General features: G+C 40.8%; 1 protein-coding gene across 1 annotated transcript; it reads right to left on the reverse strand.

Annotated features, from left to right (window-relative positions):
- Positions 1-390: 390 nt before the first annotated feature.
- On the reverse strand, positions 391-15,091 carry LOC108666815. Its single transcript, XM_018153742.2, has 12 exons — positions 15,073-15,091; positions 13,421-13,567; positions 10,460-10,580; positions 7,964-8,227; positions 6,134-6,305; positions 5,100-5,185; positions 4,726-4,911; positions 3,990-4,158; positions 3,311-3,372; positions 2,679-2,839; positions 748-2,242; positions 391-699 (listed from the first exon to the last, which is right to left on the reverse strand). Exons 2-11 carry the CDS (start codon positions 13,520-13,522, stop codon positions 2,024-2,026), a joined length of 1,542 nt encoding a protein of 513 aa, XP_018009231.1. The 5' UTR covers positions 13,523-13,567; positions 15,073-15,091; the 3' UTR covers positions 391-699; positions 748-2,023.
- Between the last annotated feature and the right edge of the window lie 361 nt (positions 15,092-15,452).

The following is a 15,452-nucleotide window of genomic DNA, read 5'->3' on the forward strand; positions in this document are numbered from 1 at the left end:
TATTTGGACAAAGACCATCACATTTTTCTGAGTGCGGTAAAGGGAAGACTCACCATGGCGGAGGTGCGTAAAAGGCGTCACGAAGCCTCTTGCGGTTGTCCTCTGACCGGATCATGGCCGGTGCTGGTCCGAGTATACTCGGGAATAGCTACTTCGTCAGCCAATTACTGGCGGCTTCTCAAGCTAAATCCACCAATCCCAGACGAAAATTCAAACGTCACGTCTACTTAGGCCGCTATGTGTACTTAAGCGAGATTTGATAGAATGGCCTTTGAATAAATGTGTTCCTTGTCCGTATTCTTCGTCGGCAAATGTGTCATGTCAAATATTTTCTAAAACAATATCTTGCAGTTTACTGACACATAACATGGAATGAGGAATAAAAAAATATTACCGAATAATTTTAATATGAAACAATTTTTTTAATATATGCGAAGGAACAACTTACGAATATACAAGGAAATAGAATCAGAAAGAACTTTTTTCATTTTCCACCCCCGGAAACATACAACAGATTTGATAAATTCAAAATCATTAACGTAAAAATCTTTTAGGGTAATATTTCTACATCATTATTTGCTTGAAGCGAAAACAGGTAACATTTAAGGCTCAGCGCCCTAATTAAATTTCAATAACTTATCGCTCAGATGACGTCGGTCTTACACAATATCAGCTCAACTGAAATCATCCATACGGGACCTCATCCACACGGGACCTTATCCACACGGGACCTCATCCACACGGGACCTCATCCACACGGGACCTTATCCACACGGGACCTCATCCACACGGGACCTCATCCACACGGGACCTCATCCACACGGGACCTCATCCACACGGGACCTCATCCACACGGGACCTCATCCACACGGGACTTCATCTACACGGGACTTCATCCACACGGGACTTCATCCTCACGGGACTTCATCCACACGGGACCTCATCCACACGGGACCTCATCCACACGGGACCTCATCCACACGTGAACTTATCCACACGGGACCTCATCTACACGTGACCTTATCCACACGGGACCTCATCCACACGGGACCTCATCCACACGTGACCTTATCCACACGGGACCTCATCTACACGTGACCTCATCCACACGGGACCTCATCCACACGGGACCTCATTCACACGTGACCTCATCCACACGTGACCTCATTCACACGTGACCTCATCTACACGTGACCTCATCCACACGTAAGTTCATCCATACCACAATTGGAATACTATATCACGATGGACCGCAAGTCAGGATCATGACATATGGTTGTCGTATATTTATCATATAATAATCATAATATCCTATTAACAATAATATAACTGGTTACTCGTCATCCAATGCGACGACATCGCTTCAGCTGCTGATCACTATCCACTTTTTCCAACGATCAATTGAAAAACTGTGACACAACACAGTGACACACGTGCCATGTCAAGTAGAAACTACGCGCCATTTCAAGTAGAAACTACACGCCTTATCAAGTAAGAACTACGCGCTGGCAAACCCGCGACGTACAATTGACAAATAAAGTGTCAGTCAGTCACAGCCGTCGACTTGGTGGCTTGATAGTCGCGTAGCAACAGACATGCTTCTCTCCATAACACTAAATCAAACAATATGATCACTTGATCACTGAATCATTATCATTTACAAATAAGAAAACATTTCGAGCTTCAGGTTTAGCCTGTTCTTGCTCGAATTATATAAATGGGTTCTCTTACATTCTTTTTGTTCGTGATGTTATTCAAACCTGGACTACAACATCAACCGCCCAGAACGTGACCGAAAACAGCACCGAAGGTACACATTGAACCAATCGGCTATAGCTAGGATCCTAGGAACATATTGAAATTAAGAAGGGATAATATATTAACAAGTGCATAGAACTTATCGGACCCGGAAATCTAATAGTTGATTTTTTATTTTGCTAATGTTTTTAACTGATCAAGTTACAAGACTGGATCCATCTTTAATACATGAACCAGCCAGCATTCCCAGAATTGCACCCTGCCCCTAGGGACATGAGCTGCTGCTGGGTGCGAAGTTGCCGGAGTTGTAGAGGTAATTGGATGGTTGGCAGAGGGTCGCCCCGCCCCCCTGGCCGTTTGTGCACACCTCGTCACAATATGTCCAGCTGTTGGGATTAGGCTGGCTTGGGTCGATTAAATTCCCAAGCACCTGGCAGGAGGCCATATTGTCCTGCTTCATGTAGGTCTCGCAGCCCTCCGACATCTGCAGGGAGCACATATATTTGTACACGGGGCCAGTAGAAGTAGTCAGTACAACTTTAAAATGCTAACAGATACTAGTTATCATGCTACAGGCCTCGTGTAAAGTTTCTAGAATCTTCGTTGCCAGTAGCGTCTGCCCTCGATGCTACCAATGCGGTAAATAGTGGCGGACTGGGTGTTACTTTTTAAAAGTTGGACAGGATGCCAGTATTGGCCCCCATATCCAAGCTCCTTAAATTAAGCATTGAATTTCCACCGCACGATACCCGATTCTAAATTCAGAACCGATTGTTAAGTCGCTTACAGCGACTTCAAAATTAATTAAGACGACAGTGATAAGTGGCACGCTCCAATATAATATAATAAATTCATGAGGTTTAGGTGGTGGTATACAATATATCCATAGCCCTGACTCTCCCCACATTCACCACACTCACCACAGGACCCTTGCGTATGCCATCATCATCCACATAGAAGAGAGCCTGCAGGCTTTTCCACTTCTGCACAGGCTCGTAGTAGCCGCCCTGACTCTCGCCACACTGTAGCATGTCGTAGGAAACGCCGCTCTCCAGGAATGCCAATCTGTCCGCGATGCAGTCTGCACACATTTTGTGTGCTGTGTGTTAATACAACTCTGTATGGTTCCTATATAGTGTATTAATGTTGCTCTGTATGGTTCGTACTTGGTTGCTAATGTTGCTCTGTATGGTTCGTACCTGGTTTATTAATGTTGCTCTGTATGGTTCGTACCTGGTGTGCTAATGTTGCTCTGTATGTTTCATATATGTATTGTTCCTAATCTCCCCATCCTCCCCAAGGTTTAGGCAGCTCACTGCAATTTTTCAACTATTCTCCCAAACTTTCACGCATCCCAATAGTTAAGGCAGCTCACTGCAATTTTTCAACTATTCCCCCAAACTTTCACGCATCCCAATACTTTAGGCAGCTCACTGCAATTTTTCAACTATTCCCCCAAACTTTCACGCATCCCAATACTTTAGGCAGCTCACTGCAATTTTTCAACTATTCCCGCAAACTTTCACGCATCCCCACAGTTTAGGCAACTTACTGCAATTTTTCTCGCCTTTGCTGAGACAGTCTGCATTGTATTTGTTCTTGCACGTACAGCCACTGATGATGAAAAAGAATATATTAATGAACAATCAAGCCATCAACTGATTGCTCGTGAAATATTGTATTCGGTTCCCATCAAATGCATAAGCTATTAAATGCCCGATATTTTAATGTCCGGGCATTTTAAATAAATGCACGGTTTTCTCATTATAATGCCCGGTAACGTTTCCGGTAAAAAAATGTTCATTTCTGTCGTTTTCTTTGCTATTAAATTCGTGGTTTATTTGCAATTCAATCTGCTAAATGTTATAATTATTTACGGCCGAGTGGAGCATTTCTAAAGACCGATAATATTAATTAAACTATCACTTGTGGAAAAATTCTCTTCCTAACCAAAACATGATTGAAAACAAATTAATAAAAAATCACAAGCATTTTAATTTAAAGAAATTTGTAACAAAAATCCTACTTTAATATTGAAGTAAGTTTAACTAAGTAGAAATACGTAGAAGTAAAAGTAGAGTTAGACTACCACGCTGCTTAATAAAAAATCATAAGCATTTTAATCAAAAGAATTTGTTAACAAAAATCCTACTTTAATAGTGAAGTAAGTTTAACGAAGTAGAAATAGAAGTAAAAGTAGAAGTAGAGAGTTAGTCGACCATGCAGCTCACCTGCCGACACACTGACGGGTGGCATACGCCCCCTCTATGGAGCAGGCGACGGGGTCGGAGGGGGGCACTTGGACCCCCTTGTTCCTCATGGTCGACACGAAGACTTGGTGGGCGTGAGCCCGGCTCTCGCACTGACGCAGGTACAGGTCACCGATCTGTGTCTTGTTGACTGCATTAAAAATATATTTGATTACTTCATTGATTGTATTATGGGATTCACTGAAAACGGAACATATTTAGTTATTCAATAACTTTTCAACCTGAGTGCGAAAGGTATAAAGGAATCGTTCTGAATCGACCTGCTATCGTGACTCTGACAGCACTTGATGCCTGACACACTAGCTACTATCAACACTAGCACTATAGTTACTAACAGCACTTGAGCAGGTTCATAGCAGGCTCCGGCATCTGGTAGCCGTAGACTAGTTATTAATAGCACTAGCAGCAGCTAATAACAGCACTAGCATTAGTTACTAACAGCACTAGCAGCAGCTAATAACAGCACTAGCACTAGTTACTAACAGCACTAGCAGCAGCTAATAACAGCACTAGCATTAGTTACTAACAGCACTAGCAGCAGCTAATAACAGCTCTAGCAGCAGCTAATAACAGCACTAGCACTAGTTACTAACAGCACTTGAGCAGGTTCATGGCAGGCTCCGGCATCTGGTAGCCGTAAACTAGATACTAACAGCACTAGCAGCAGCTACTAACAGCACTAGCACTAGTTACTAACAGCACTTGAGCAGGTTCATAGCAGGTTCCGGCATCTGGTAGCCGTAAACAGTGCCGTTCTCAGGATGCACGCAGTAGCACCAGCCGCCCTCGCACTGGACGCGCTCGTAGTTGCCGTTAGTTAGGCAGTGCAGCGTCGCCAGGGACGGGTCAATCTGCTGTAGCTCCCACTGACGCCGAGCGCACACTGCGCATAAGTGATTCTTATATTTTCCTATATACTTATATCATAGTTAACGATAATATTATTGAATTAAAAGATGTACAAAAACATGATATATAATTGGATATAACGTGATATATAATTGTAAAATAAATAGTATATCAGTATCACATGCAGAACCATAGAGCGAACTTCATGTTACGGTCACTCACAGCAGTTCATGTCCTCGAAAAGCTCCTTCTGGAAGCTGAACGCTTTGCCTTCGATGGTGTTACCGTTGGGGTCGACGCACACGCAACTGACCAACACAATTCAAGGTTGAGCATGTCAACAAAAAGTGAGATATATCTTTGGCGGCGTATAAAGACAATCGGCCGCAGGATGGAGTTTAACGTTAATTTAGTAATTAATTACGAATTAAGAATGCCAATTTTTATAGGTGTTTTTCTCACAACTTATTCTCAATATCTACTGGTGCTGTTCTCGAACCTTGCTCTCAATCTCTATAGGTGTTTTTTGTGTTTAATTTCTGTTTATCAAATCTTGCATTCAATTTCTAAAGATACTTCTCTCAACGATTGGAGTTAAATTTTAAATTGCTTTTAATACTTAAATTCCAGGTAGACTCATATCTTATTTTATTTTGTAGTTTCCCCGACAAATATCGTCGTGATCCATCGTTCCATCCAAAACTCTGTTATTGACGCCTGCGTGGGGACATCATTGAAGTGTACATGTATACTAATTGTTTATACAAGGTCCCAGAAGGATTCATAGAGTTTGAAACAAAAACCAACACCAGAGGCCACAGCTATGAACTAAAAAAACTGCGGCGCGACTCATCCATGAGAGAACATTTCTTCTCATGAGTCACAGACATGTGGAACAGCTGCCCTGCATGATAGCGCTTCGTTCAAGAAGTGACTAGACAAAATTCTGCAACCGTATATGCTCAGTCTTAAAATGCCTAGCACCTTACGGGCCTGATAAAAATCCGGTAGATATTTCACACCAACGACAGTTTTGAAAAAATCTGATCAAAAGGCAAGTTTTTCGATCTTCTGTAAGCAAGGCACAAAAAGTACATGAATGGGCAATAGGCAATGGAGCTATTTCTTCAGCGCCGACACTACTATACTCCTATTAAGCTTCTACGTTGATGTCATCACCAAGCATTCTCACACTTTAATTACTTAAAAAATCCTCATTCCCACGCCTCAATCCTGTCAACATTCATCATTCTTACGTTTTTGTACTATCTTGAGGGGAGCTCTTGCACTGCTTGGGCGCGAAAGTCCTGCCGTCAGCTGAGCACTGGGGGCGGTAGCGGTAGTCGTCGCGGTAACTTATGTAGTTGCCGCTGCTCAGGTCGCGGTCGTAGGCGTCGCTCGTGATCTTGCAAGTCACCCAGTCGTTTTCTGCGATACACATGAACTGTTTATCTATTTTACAAGTCATTCAGTCTTCTCTGCCATACAAATGAACTTTTTATCTATTTTACAAGTCATTCAGTCCTCTCTGCGATACAAACAAACTTTTTATCTATTCTACAAGTCATTCAATCGTTTTCTGCGATGCACATGAACTTTCTTTTATTCTACAACTCATCCAGTCGTTTTCTGCGATAAACATAAACTTTTTTCTATTCTACAAGTCATCCAGTCGTTTTCTGCGATACAAATGCACTTTTTTCTATTCCAGAAGTCATTCAGTCGTTTTCTGCGATACGCGTAAACATTTTTCCTATTCTACAAGTCATTTAGTCGTTTTCTGCGATACGCGTAAACATTTTTTCTATTCTACAAGTCATTTAGTCGTTTTCTGCGATACAAATGATGCCGTAATACACTGGTATATTGGAGCACATATCCGCAATGCCTGCCAGTAAACGGTTTTACCGCAACCTGAAATCTTATTTAGCGAGGGAATTTTGAGACATCTTAGAACTGGGGAGGGTGGATCGAAATACTCGTTAAAATTTCAACTTCAATTGGTAGCTTCATTTTTTTCTAAAAAAAATTTCTCTCATAACACTACATCTTTAATAATCCTTTAAGCTGTTCAATGGGAATTCGAAATCAAATTGAGATTTATATTGTTTTCTCTTCACTCAACTTCACTTTATTTGGAATTCATTTAATGGATTCATGATTAACGATATTTCCAAATCCCAACTCGAAAAACGTTGGGCTAAGCTGGTGGGGTTCCCTAATTTCAGATTATTTTCTGTCAACTCAGTTAATTTTTGGCCAGACAGTCATTATTCCAGCATGGGTCATAAACTAAAATCTGGGCGCATTTCATAAGTAAATTAAGGGGAGCGTCTGGGTCCAAAATCGACAATTTTGGCTTTTCCGGTTTTTAGTCTCACCTTAAAGCTGACATTCTGCCCTATCCAACGGTACCACTGCCATCTCTCTACGTTGATTTATGATTTCACGACATTTCATGAAAGGGGGGCGGGTGGGGAATTTTACGAAAAATGACCCCACATCCACAAAAATTAGAATTTCGAAAAACGTATACGCAATTTTATAGATATGGTCTTTACGCATCGAATGATATGTCTCTCAATGTTGTAGCTTGAAAATCCTAGGAGAAGATAGATTTCTTGAGGACCCCCTTTTTTGCCGTTTTCTATGAATTTCGCGTTTTCTATCATTTTTTTTGGAAAATTGACACGAACAAAAAAGTCTTAGATTTTTGTTTTACATATGTGTACCAAGTTTCGAAGAAATCCGTCTGTAAATGAAAAAGTTAGTTTTTGACCCAGACGCTCCCCTTAAGCATCGAAACTCTGATCAATTTAGAAGACCCTGCTCCTCTGAATGCATTATTTGTTTTTTTTTGTCCCAAGTCAGGATGTCAAGCACTGGCGCATGGCAGGATTATTAGTAATATAAAGTTTTTGATGTTGTAGTAAAGGACTTGCAATTTTATCATCTGATAGTATTTATTATATTGGATTCGCAATTATGTAAAGCTGATCATATGGTTATTTTGATTCACAATTCTGTAGAGTTGTTCATGTCGGCGAAATAGGACAAAAAAAGTTGTTCGTATATGTTATACGTACGAATAGCGCATTTTTTGTTGGTGCAGTACATGCCGTAGTCACACCAGGAGCTGCTGAGGATGTTGTCGACTGGTAGCAAGTCAAAAGGTGACTCAAAAATCAGATTAAGTGAGTCAATCCCGCCGGTGGCCGCTCTTGACATGATGGAGCTACGAACAGCTCGTGTAGCTGCGACCCCATCACACATGCCGTAGCCCTGAGGTACGTCCTCTCCCTTGTTCTGACAAATCCGATCGTCTATTCTCCCAGTGCAGGCTTCACCTTCTGTGTATTCGGAAAGCAAAGAATATTAGGTTCGATAAAACCTGCCAACTCAACTGTGATAATTTCTAGTCGATGTCGGTGAGGTGACCGGGCGGTTAATCACAGCAAGATTGGAACAGTGAGTTGCGTGATCAAGACCTACAGCAAGTTGAGTAAATGCAGGTTCTGCCCGTGTAGGTTTAACCACCCGCGCTGCCATCTCGCCGATTTCAACAAGAACTTTCTACAGTTGGCTTGATTATAGCTTCGGTAATTCTGACTTAAAATTATATTATGCTGTATAGAATGTGGTTTAATGGTGAATTAATTAATAACTTGAGTTAAGAAAGTTATTGGAAGTTAGAGACTAAGAGTGAAGTGTTGAGAAGGCTACATGAATTTGGGGTAAAACTGTAAAAGCTTGCATAAGGTGCTATTGTTCTCGAGACCGTGAGACCGAGGGTTTGTTTATAGTTTGAAATGGTGAGGGTATCAACGGTGCTGACCTTGTGGAACTCAAAACCGTCGCGGCGTCACTTCGAGGGTATAGGCTTAACTGTGCGCGACTGCTGCCTATATAAGGACCTCAAAATTGTCCCAAGGGTTGTTGGTTCTACGGAGGTGACCGTCACGCAAGCACGGTCTGCAGTCAGCGGACTGTATTTAACGGCCGCGGCCGTGAGGCCGGCGGTGTTACCGTTTTCGAACATTGACGGTCGCGAGAAACCTGGACTTGTCGAAGCAGCCAAGAGTCCGGTGAGCACGTCAAGAAAATCAACATCAACCCTACGACTGCGACTCAGCCGTGAGACAATGTGAGAGGGCCACGAGTTGTACAACGATTATAACGCACGTCATCAGAAGATTTAAGTTCGAGTTCTACACAGGGAGTTATCACCGATACGGTCATCAGTACGATACTGTCACAATTTTCGTCAAGAAGAAGCGGTACGGTCACAGTCATCTTCAACCGCAGTACGGCAACGAGCTTGGAATAATATCATCGACGAGTAAGACTACGCCACTATTCCGAAGTACGGTCGTTGTAAAACAACCTACGGCCAGACTGACCGTGAGGCATCTGTAGCAGCGAGACACGACGGTTATGAAGAACAGCGATCGCGAGGAGGCGCGGCTGCAGCGGCAGTACGATCACTTGGAATACGGCTGAAAACGCGCGGCTACAGCTGCGGTACGGTCGCTGAACATACGGTCACGAGTTACGGTCGTTTTACAACAGTCGTACGGCTCAACGGAACTGCAATGCATCAGCATTTTACCGGTAATATTAGAGGATTTTAATGATGTAAACTGATAGGTTTTGGACTTTTGATTGTGTTCAGATTACATTTTTTAAGTACTAGAGATTTTTGTTAACGTAGGATGTGAACTTGAATTTCCCAATTTAATATGATATGTTCCTGTGTTTCATTACAACCCTCTCTCTGTACTATATTTTGCCGAAACCTATTCATACGAGAACCTAGTCACGTGTCAGACACTCGGCGACAACCTGACAAAACGATAAGTTATAAATACTTGAACCTGAACGTAACGTAAATTTGGTGGAGTAATCACTCCGAATGTCCAACTTTAAAATATATGAGACGATAAGAAATTACTTTATTATTTTTATATTTTTTTCTTATTCTAATCAGGCTACAGGAATCGAACCTAAAACTCAAGCTCCAATTTCGGTACTCTGATCTGAAACCACTCGGCCACCCAGACTTATAGGAAGTGAATCATTAGTTACCACGATTGACTGCCCCGCCTATTAGACCGCCTCTTCCTGCCTCACAGATTTTACCTGAATATCCCAGTTGCTCCGGTAACATTAAAATCTAAAGAAAAATACCGACAAGGCAGTCAATCTGAACATATCGTCCCAGTGAAGTATCACTTCATTGAAGGTAATTAAGAAATCATTACCCACTCTATGCTCGTATGATTAGTCTTGAAATGCCTTACACTACTGAACTAATAATAGTCCAGTAAAAAATTGAACCAACGTCAGTTGAATAGATTTGGTCAAAAGACCAGTTTTTTAGATCTCTGGACAAGTCAAGAAAAACAAAAAATCGACGACAGGCCTAACCAGGCCTATTCATCAGCACAGATATATTGATAAGATTGAAAAGTGTAAACTACTCTGAAAAAGCCAAAAAAGAACTTGAAAAGCGTGTAAATAACTAGTATTTGCTTGTCTGCGTCATGAGTTTTATTTCATAACAGTAATCGTCGCTCACTCACCCTGCTGGAAGCGAACGCATGCACCACAGCATCCTCCCACCGCATACCCGTCCAGGTAATGTGTGCCCGGGGGGCACTCAGATGCGGAGTAGGGCTCCTGGCATGTTGTTACGTCACACAGCTGCTCGTAATCATGTATTATATTAGTGTTAGTAATACATGGTATGTATACGGGGTAACATACATAACTCAGTAAAACCGAGGGCAGTCGATCAGACGCGACAGGTGTACGTATTACATAACATGGCATAGCGATGTCGGCGCTAAAGAGTAGGCCTGATGTGGCCTGTCGACGATTCTTTTACTTTTCGCGACTTGTTCACAGAAGATCTAAAAGCATGTACTTTGACCGTATCTTTTCAAGACTGACGATAGCTTGAAATAGCTACTAGACTTAAACCGAGTTCGATATGGTGCTAGGCATTTCAAGACTGAACATATATTTTTCCATAGCTTTATCTATAGTCTGTTCTTGAACGCGTTTATACTCGGAGCGTCAACGATGTAATCGGGGAGGCTGTTCCACATGTCGGTGATTCGAAGCGAGAAGAGATGTTGTCGCGTGGATGAGTTGCAACGCAGTTTTTTAGTTTATGGTCGTGGCCCCTGGTGTTGGTTCTTGTTGCATATTCTAGTAACCCTTATGGGACCTTGTATAAACCATCAGTATACAGTATACTTGTATACTTTAATGAGGTCCCCACGCAGACGTCGATAAACGGAGGATTGAAAGCTTCAATGTCTTTAATCTTTCTTCATAGGACTTGCATTTCAAGCCCGGAATTATCCTTGTCACACCTCTATGAACACTCTCTATTAAATTTTTGTCCTTTTCAAGTTTCGGTGACCACACGGCGTTTCCTAACTCTAGTCTAGGTTCTGGCACACGACAGCAACAAACAACTGCTTCGTCGTTTCTGTATCTATGAACTCGTAAGAGCGTCTGATCAGTCCAAAAAGTTTGTTGGATTTATTAGCTTGCGTTTCAGCATGCTTAGAAAATATCAGCTACTTGTCGACATAAACTCCCAAATCTTTTTCCACACTAGACTTTACAATCATCACTCTCTCGTTGCAACCATGTCTTCTCATATCGTAATCTTGCTGTTCATTGTTCTTCCGGATGTGAAGTACTTTACACTTGTAAGCATTAAAATGCAGCTGCAACTTATCAGCCCAGTTAACTAAACTGTCAAGATCATCTTTCAACTGCGATTTATTTGATGTATTCTTCACTGTATTATAAACTTTTGTGTCGTCGGCATACGTACATGGAGCACACGCTTGACACTACTTCTGGCAGATCGTTTATAGAAGCAACGAACAAAATAGGCCCAAGAACGCTTCCTTTTGACACGTCACTGCTCACTGATGCCCAGTCTGACACGGTTCCGTTGATACTGATACGTTGTCGTCTACCTACTAGAAAATCTCTGATCCATCAGAGTACGTTTTACTCTATTCCCAAAGACTTCACTTTACGCAACAGCCGCCCATGCTGAACACTGTCAAATGTTATGGCAAAATCGAGGTACACTGCATCCACTGGCTGCATCCATGTATTGTATTAAGTGTTATTAATACATGGTATGTATACGGGGTACCATACATTACTCAGTAAAACCGAGCGGCACTCAGATGCGGTGTATGGCCCCATGCAGGCATGTTGTTCGTCACACAGCTGCTCGGCATCATTTATAATATTTAGTGTTATTAATACTTGGTAAGGATACTCAGAACCATATGTAGCTCAGTAAAGTTAACGGCATTATATCTATTTACAATACCATATCTATTTAGTACCATATAACACTTTAAATTAAGACAATAGAGTACATATTTTCAATACTATATCTGAACAAATACATGCACGATATTTCAGATTTCTACAAGCCGATGCATAAATTTATCAAACTTGCATTAACAAATAAATTGCCCAATAGTATATTATCGTGTCATCTATCACATTAGTATGATAAGATCCAAGAATTAAACAACTTCTTTGGTAAGTAGATCAAATTTCCTGGACTGAGATGTAGGAGATTTTACACATTTACAGTGAAAGAAGATATGAGTGCAACGAGAGAGTAATGGTTGAAAAGTCTAGTTTGGAAAAAAATTTGGGAGTTTATGTCGACAAAGAGATGAAATTTTCTTAGCATAAAATTATACTCACGGTTTAGGTATACAAAGTCCCAGAAGGATTACTAGAATTTAAAACAAGAACCAACAGTATAAGCCACGGCTATAAACTAAAAAAATGAAACACAGTACTCACTGCACTGAGTGATAGACATCGCATTTTCTCGTCGACGAAAACTTGAAGTCACGGACGGACGGACAGACAGACAGACGGACGGACAGACGGACATGGCGAGCACAATAGCGCATTTTTTCCATAAAGGAGAAAATGCGCTAAAAATTGCGTTGCAACTCATCCACGCGACAACACTTCTCGCTTCGAGCCACCGACATGTGGAACAGCTCCCTGATGACATCGTTGACGCTCCCAGTATAAACGCGTTCAAGAACAGACTAGGTAAAGCTGTGGAGAAATATATGTTCAGACTAGAAAAGAAGTTTATTATCTATTACCTGGTAGAAGTCTATTATCTATTTCAAATTAACGTCAGTTTTGAAGAAGTTCCGGTCAAAGGACCTGTTTTGCAGTCTCCTGTGAACAGGTCACAAAAAGTACAAGAATCGGCGACAGGCTACACTAGGCCTAGGCCGACATTACTATACTATATTGTTAGTTACATACCCGAAGCCTAATAATTCAATTAAAAAAATATATATTGTTAGTACCCTATGCTAAAATTTATCATTATTGCACCAAACCACGCGTGAGAATCAGGATTGACGCATTAATTTTTGAACAGGGACATAAAACAGCCTAAGAAGTTGCATAGGACAGGCAATTTTATATCTAAACGTGTTAATTCATTAAAGACCAATCACCTGCTCCGGGTTGTTCATGACCATGTTGCTGAGTTCCTCCAGAGTCATGGCCTCGCACGCCGTTGCCATTAGCAACGCCACAACCAACGCGCTCAACCGCATCTTATTCGTCACGTCTCTTTCGTATCACCAATAGCAATGTTTTAACTGTATAGATTGAATAATATTATAGCATAAAATATTTTTGTGTTTGCTTTATACATGCTGCTATTTACATATAGAGGCTATTCAGGGTGGCAGAGTGGTCAAAAATAATAGCACCAAAATTGCAGCGGTGGGAGTTGGGTTCAAAATCCGCAACTAATTATAAAACTCTTGTTTAAATCTGCAAGGCAGCCGGATGTTTAAGACTAGGATCAGTGAGTTCATTGTTCCATTTTCCTGCGAGCCGTTATAATTATGCGATCTGTGATGTGTAGAATCGATGTAAGGCCAAATTAGGCTAATAGTAAACGTCGACATCTCAATCACGATTACTATTCGAGCTCTCATCAAAATTACTTCCACTCTTGGAAACCTTATCATGATATAAATTATAAATTTTAGTGGTGGATTACGAAACACTACAAATAAAAGTTTAAAATTATTGTAAATATTATATAATAATAAATCAAACTCTAGTTAATAAAATGAAGGAAGTTCATGTTCAAGCTTATCACGAAGTTCTTGTTATTCGTTCATTTCCATCTATCATTTTTTAGATTCGATTGTTTACTTGAATTTAAAGCTATAATGTGCGTATAGAAAGCTGTGCATTGATAAATATGGAATGTTTGTAACCATGGAAAACGGATGTCTGTGTGAATTTTAACAAGTTAAAATTCGTGATTATTGAGTATTGAGATTATTGAAAATTTTAAATTATATTAACACTATTTTAATCGATTTTCTTTATGTTATATATCATGCTCCCACTATATTATTTCATTTTCACGGTGTTTCTACTTGTCATTGGAAACTTCCTGTATCAAAATGTGACTATATCTTTGTGAAAACATTCAAAATCGCTCAGATATATCGAAACAAATGATAAAAATTGAGAAAGAAGGCACTTCTTTTGCAAATGATGCGAAAAACACCTCATGCTATCGCAAACTATCTTTTAATCTTTACTTTTTCCTTCGAATAGAATGATATTAGATGCATATTACCAAGTAATCGAATGAAATTACTCAAATTGAAGTTTTTACTCCGCGTACTGCACGTCTAGTCACACTTTGGCATCGAACCTTGAGCAACTGCCGAAGTTTTGGTCGACCTGTCAGTGCCGTATGATAAGCGACTGTTATCTGATAAGCTACGTCGACAGTTCTTAACTCTGTGTCTTACGTCTTTAAAGAAATTACCTTACCTAAGCGGCTAAAATTAAAAGTGATTTTAATTTACTTTGAATACGAAGTAGTGTATTGCCACATATGCACATACCTAACCACCTACTTACATAATGATAGGTAATTGTATTATACGTTACGTTAGAATTATCAATTCTAGAATGTTTTTACCGGTAAAACTTGAACTCCATAACATAACTAAGCCTACCGTACATCAATGAAAAGATGTGGAATTAAAAACTTAGTAAATTGAACCCTCTTTTATATCAATAGGTAGCAGACTAGCAGTTAGCAGCAGTATGAACGTAGTCACCGACTCACCGTAGTACACCGTAGTGAGTAGTGTCTGTCAGTCTGTGTAGTGACCGTACCTAGGTACCCTACTCTCTCAGCTCTGTAGCAGTCGTTTACTGGCTTTCACCTGTGCCCTGTGCTTGTCAGCATGTGGCTGTGGGCTGTGGCCTTGTGAGCCGGAAGGCTGTGCCCTGTGGAGTGTGGACAGTGGCCCTGTCACCTGTGGCCTGTGCCCTGTGGCTGTAGGCTGTTATTGTCCTTAATTTGTAAATTTACACATACTAATTTTACTTGCAATTTGATGTACGCTATGAGGGGCATTTTAATATTTTAAAACTTTAAATCTACCAGTCTCCAACTATCCTCATTCAGTCATTCAGGCATCAGTTCAGCACTGGCCAGTGAGC

The sequence above is a fragment of the Hyalella azteca genome, unplaced genomic scaffold (assembly GCF_000764305.2).
Source record: "Hyalella azteca isolate HAZT.00-mixed unplaced genomic scaffold, Hazt_2.0.2 contig6673, whole genome shotgun sequence".
NCBI lineage: Eukaryota > Metazoa > Arthropoda > Malacostraca > Amphipoda > Hyalellidae > Hyalella > Hyalella azteca.

Bases quoted from the DNA above. Each gene is read 5' to 3' on its own strand.
- LOC108666815 (XM_018153742.2), bottom strand. From the start codon at position 13,522: ATGCGGTTGAGCGCGTTGGTTGTGGCGTTGCTAATGGCAACGGCGTGC. The intron at 4,912-5,099 runs GTGAGTGACCGT...ACTTATGCGCAG, and splicing joins TTTCGAGGACATGAACTGCT to TGTGCGCTCGGCGTCAGTGG. The intron at 4,159-4,725 runs GTTAGTAACTAG...TTTTTAATGCAG, and splicing joins TATGAACCTGCTCAAGTGCT to TCAACAAGACACAGATCGGT.